The sequence below is a fragment of the Vicia villosa genome, linkage group LG4 (assembly GCF_029867415.1).
Source record: "Vicia villosa cultivar HV-30 ecotype Madison, WI linkage group LG4, Vvil1.0, whole genome shotgun sequence".
NCBI lineage: Eukaryota > Viridiplantae > Streptophyta > Magnoliopsida > Fabales > Fabaceae > Vicia > Vicia villosa.
Window position 1 is genome coordinate 81,026,409 of NC_081183.1, and position 5,965 is coordinate 81,032,373.

A 5,965-nucleotide genomic window follows, 5' to 3' on the forward strand; every position below is an offset into this window, starting at 1 on the left:
TAAAAATATTTTTGGTAAGAATATATTTAAATGATTTTCTTTAAAATATTAACCATACTATAAAAAATCAAATAAAGTGTTATTTATATGGAATTTTTAAATCATAACCGTAAATTAAATCAAATGACTGGTATAGATAGTTCTCGTTTCTCACATAAATATCAGTTCTCACTAGATACGCTCCTATATATATATATATATATATATATATATATATATATATATATATATATATATATATATATATATATATATATATATATATATATATATATATATATATATATATATATATATATATATATATATATATATATATATAGGAGGGATATTCTTACTCCAAGAGTAAGTTATCAAGATTTACTCCACATCTTAACCATTAATTTTTCTCAATCTAATGGTTAAAATTAATGAGTATTATTTTCCCTCTCCACATTTAATTGCTTATTATTTTTAGTCATTAGATTGAGAAAAATTAATGGTCAAGATGTGGAGTAAGAATATCCCTCCTTTTATATATATATATATATATATATATATATATATATATATATATATATATATATATATATATATATATATATATATATATATATATATATATATATATATATATATATATATATATATATATATATATATATATCAGTTACCAATGTAACAGTATTTTTAGTAGCAATAATGAAAACTTTACTTTACTCTTCTTCTTCTCTTGTGATATCAACATGGTATCAGAGTCTGGTTTAAGATTCGGTGGGCCACCTTCTATGGTTTCCGCTATCGGGTCACCTGCCATTTATTTCCACACTCCAGTTGTCTAGTCCGGGGCGTGAGGGTGTGTGTTAAGAGTCCAACATCGGATAATATATGGCCTGAACATGTCCTTATAAGTGGGGGCAATCCTCACCCTACAAGCCGATTTTGTAGGGATGAGTTAGGCCCAACCACATTTCTTAACATGGTATCAGAGCTCAACTGAGCTCTGGTGACCGTTCTTCCCTCTTGCTTGTTCAAGATTCTGCAGATTTTTGTAATCGATTGTTCGCTCTTCTCTGCAATCGTTTCTTCTCCATTTCTTTTCTCCATGGATCACCAAAGTTATGACAAGTGTATAATTTCCTCTTACACGTATACAAATTTCTCCTATTTTCACTCACTAAATGATATTTAAGTATATTTGTCATATTTTCATTAGAAAATAGTAAGAACTGCACCTAAAGAATTGTACCTAAGTTTTGTCCATATTAATCCTGCAAAATAATAAGACGTTAACTAAACCTGAGGCGTGTATGAACACTGTCCTTAACAATTTATCCGCCTCATAAGCACAAATTTTCTAGGATTCAACAGGTTCTTCCCAGACTCTTAGTATGAATCTGAGGTATCAGAATAATAGATAATTTTTAAGATGACTGAAAGATGTGATCAGAAGAAAAAATATATAAACAATTCACATTATTTGTTCAGATTTTTTTCTACGTTTCAAAAGTAGGAGAGTCGTTTATATAAGAAATAGAGAAATAGATTTAATGACTTTGACTAAGTCAAGTTAATATTAGAATAAAATAATTATTAACCAACTTAAATATTATTATAAATTATAAATAAATTAAATAATAATAATTATTTTCTTTAAAAATATCTGTAACTTAAAAATTAAAAGTAAATTTACTTAAAACTTTTGAAATATAATCAAAATTTATAACTAATTTGAACAATCAAGTATATAATTTAGCGGATTATGTCTCTAAGGACGCAAATTGAAGGAACACCTTAACTTAATTTGGTTTGGGGGTATTTAGTCTATTTGAAAGATGAGAAATATTAAGTTGACAATCTGATTGTGGTTCAAACACAATAATACAAGTCTCCCTTATGATGTTAACCAATGGTGGACTCATTCTTTTAGTTGTTTAGGGGATCTCTTTGATTTAATTTTTTTTGTTACAAGGATTTGCATGTGCATTGATTAATAAGTCTTTGATCCACATTGTTTTTGTGGAAGTTGAATTATATTATTCTTTGATGGAGTAAATTATGGTGTTTTGAAAACAAGGGGTGTAAGAATTGAGTGTGGTGGTGTTAAGAGAAATGTAAGTGCACTTGGTAGAAAAGTCTATATAGAACAGGATCAAGGATGTGCCAACCAAAGAAATTAAAGGTAGAAACATTTATTTAATGTAGTATCCAACAGAAAGAAAGAAATAATTAGCAAAGTGCATATACACAAGCATTTCTTTCCATGATCCCCTTTGGAAACACATGGATCCTAACAACTAAAACAATAAACACATCATTTGCACCTAACCATCATCTAGGAAACATCTCTGTCACAATATCTGTACCGCTAAATTGTGTCGATGTTCGGTGTTGATTTTCGGATTTTTTGTACTTGATTACTTGAGACGACGATGACGTCTCGTTCAAATAGCTGCTCGTCTTTCCCGAGGTATCCCATCTGTATATTCCAGGCTCAGTTAATGCCTTCTCATTAAGATGAACTTGTTTGGAGAGCATTTGTAGTACTTGTTTCATGGTTGGTCTATGTGTAGCTGATGATTGGGTGCAGAAGAGAGCAACCACAAGGAACCTATACACCTCGTTCTCTTCGTAATCGGTTAGTTCTGAATCAACAAGTTCTAGAAGCCGGTTTTCTTCTTTCAGCTTCCAAGCCTGCATACATGAATGACAGATATTGCAATTTATATGACCAACAAAAAACAGGATGCATCAACTTTATTCATCTTTATATCGCTATGTATCCGGCGAAAAAAATGACCAAAACCAAGAAATATACCCATTCCACCAGAACCAAAATATTGTCTCCAAATGCAGCTTTGCTACTACTTTTACCACTGATTATTTCAAGCATCAGAATCCCAAAACTGTATACATCTGCCTTCTTTGTAAGCTGTCTTAGAAGTGCGTATTCTGGTGCAAGATATCCCCTGTTAACACAAAAAAAGTAAGCTATAATTATACGTTACGGCCAAGTTACAAAACGTAGTCATGTTGTCTATAAATAATTCATCAAAGTATGCATCTGCGCTTACATTGTTCCTGCAACTCGAGTACTAACATGGGTGACATTGTCAGGAAAAAGTTTTGCAAGACCAAAATCACCGATTTTCGGATTGAAGTTCTCGTCCAGCAATATGTTGCTTGCTTTGATATCTCTATGAACAATATTTGGCTGAGTCTCTTCGTGAAGAAAGGTTAGACCCGAAGCTGTACCGCAGCAAATAGCAGCCCTCTTTCGCCAATCCAGAGGAACACATTTACTTTTTGAACCTGTAAAAAACGGAAAGTTAAACTATGAAGATAATAACTTTTCTTGGTTAGTTAATGATGATGAGAGTAGAGGTTACCTAACAAAGCACTCGCGAGGCTATTGTTCTCGAGAAACTCGTACACCAATATTCGATGATTACCCTCAATACAGAAGCCGATCAGCTTAACAAGATTTGGATGTTGTATATTTGATATCATCTCAATTTCTGTCATGAATTCACGAGTTCCTTGTTTAGACTCTACAGAAAGAGACTTGATAGCAACTTGAGTGCCGTCCCTTAAAACACCCTGCAAATATTAATGACAAGGAAACAAATTTAGCAATAACACAGATGCCGATGATTTATTTCAGCTTATTTCCATAACTTCTCCAGGATATCTTACTAAAAAAAAGCTTATAGCTTATATGAAAATAGTTTGACATCAGCACTTATATTACAAAAACTTATGATATAAGTGCTTAATTAAGTTGTTTATTCAAACAAGGTCAAAAACAAAAAGGAAGAGCTCGTTGGTTATGAATCATGATCCTCACCTTGTAGACAACTCCATAACCTCCTCCACCAATTTTGCATGAAGAATGAAAATCTCCCGTAGCAGATCTCAATGAGCTATAGCTAAAGCTTTTAGTTTCCCCCACTGTTAATCATAAACAAAGCTTTAAACACAAGGAAACAAAGAATACGAAATTTCTCAAACAGTTAACACTTGAAAAGGGTCAAGAATGTATGTAGTTTTAGAATGATAATGTTCAAGTCAATGAAGTTTCACTAGATCATGGACACTTTCACATTCATATTATGCTTAAATAATTTGCATATCATACTAAATAGCACTACTTGCTCCGTTAAATAGGGGCGGCAAAACAGGCCCAGTCCGCTGGACAATGTCCGTTTTGCCTGCACTTTTTTTTGCTAGGCAGACCAAGATTTTAGACCTGCACCCTCTAATATGCCTGTCTCGCCCGCTACGATTTTTTGTGGGCTTTTGCGGGCGCGGGCATTATCAAGAACTTTTGCAATTTTTAGCCTTTAGGGGGTGCAAGGCCCGCATGCCCGCCCCGCCTCACACTCATTTTTTCGCGGGGAAGACCAAAGTTTTAGGCCTGCACCCTCAACTATGCCCACCCTACCTCGTTTTCTTGCGAGCTTTGGTGGTACGGGGCCTAATCGGGGCAGGCGGGCATCCAACACCGACACTATCAAAATACTGACATTTTAAAAAGGATATCAGTCCCATAAAGCTATGTGTCACTGACACTTCATATGGAAGACATGTCTAGTACGGCAAGACAATATCGAAAAATATGCGATTACAACCCTTGATTTTCTAACTTTACACATTAGTTACTATAAAGGATCCAAATCCACAATTGTACTACTATATGAAGCTATGACATATCCTAAACCTTAGTTTCAACTTTCAACTGAACATAACCAACAACCAAAATACTCAAATGAATTTTAAAAGCTCAAAAAACAAATCTCAAGCTACAACTCCATCCATTCCCCAATTCCCTAAAAAACCAGAACAAATTTCAGGAAAATACAATCTCTTCATGAAGCAACCAACCCTCTATTCCTTAAAAAAATAGGCAATTCCAATCTTTAAAAACATTTATCCAAGAGAGAGACAAAGAAAACAACAAATTATGAGAATCACAAACTCAAGAACCTGTATACAATAAACTTAAAGCCATGTTCACTTTCTGTACCTTGTTCAAGTATCTGCTCAGCAGGTTCACCCTTCCCTTTACACCAATTCAAACCACCAAAGCAACAGAAAATCATGACTATGCCACCATCAAACCCTCCAACAACATTTGTTACACAAATTCATCACACAAACCAACCACCAATAAGGCTTGAAAACCAAAACTAACAAACCCAAAACCAAACCCTGAGCCTTCAAATTGACAGGGGTGTAAAAAAACTGAAAAGCAAAGATTTTTATTCTCACAGAAAGAAATGAAACCAAACCCTTTATAATTTATGAGTGATGATAACGAAATTGAAAGGTTGGAAGGAACGTGTGAACCCATAAATGATTTTTGTTAAAAAGGCAATAAAATGGAAGCTTTGAATGAAAAGTAGTGACGATAATGATCTAAGAGTAGTGTGTGTGGGGTAAAATCTGAAAGAGACATGTTTTTATTTATTTTTGTCCGTGTCTGTTTTTCTTACACCGCTTGTCTTTGCTTGATGAAATGAACAATGGAAAAGAAACATGACTACGTCATTTGTTGTCATTGACGAGGTCGTCATGGAGACAAGAAATAGTCAAAATTCATGGGAAAAGTCCAAAAAAACAGACAAAATTACACTTTTATTCATTTCCTAGGACTAGTACAACAACGTATGAAACTATGAATTGTTTTCAAATATGCTACCTAACTATCTCCATAGAATTTTAAACTAACTCACTTTTAAACAAATTATATTTTCGTAAATATATCTCCACATTTGCGTCCACTCTATATCTAAATAGAAGATTGTGGTGTTAGAGAATTTCCCTGTAGACTTTGAACGGGTAAAAAAAATTCATAAAATTCTCAAATACTTTTCGAAAATTTATTTTCGAATGTATTTCAAATTAAATTTTATAGTGTTTCAAAAATGCATATCCGAAAATACTATGTTTATTTAAACGTTAAATTTAAATATTCAGTGATATT

At 32.9% G+C, this 5,965-nt stretch overlaps 1 protein-coding gene across 1 annotated transcript; it reads right to left on the bottom strand.

Moving 5' to 3' along the window:
* Positions 1-2,152: 2,152 nt before the first annotated feature.
* LOC131599285 (putative serine/threonine-protein kinase) lies at positions 2,153-5,408 on the bottom strand. The gene is made up of 6 exons (XM_058871690.1): positions 5,006-5,408; positions 3,827-3,930; positions 3,369-3,579; positions 3,054-3,291; positions 2,798-2,948; positions 2,153-2,673 (listed from the first exon to the last, which is right to left on the bottom strand). Exons 1-6 carry the CDS (start codon positions 5,079-5,081, stop codon positions 2,311-2,313), a joined length of 1,143 nt encoding a protein of 380 aa, XP_058727673.1. The 5' UTR covers positions 5,082-5,408; the 3' UTR covers positions 2,153-2,310.
* Between the last annotated feature and the right edge of the window lie 557 nt (positions 5,409-5,965).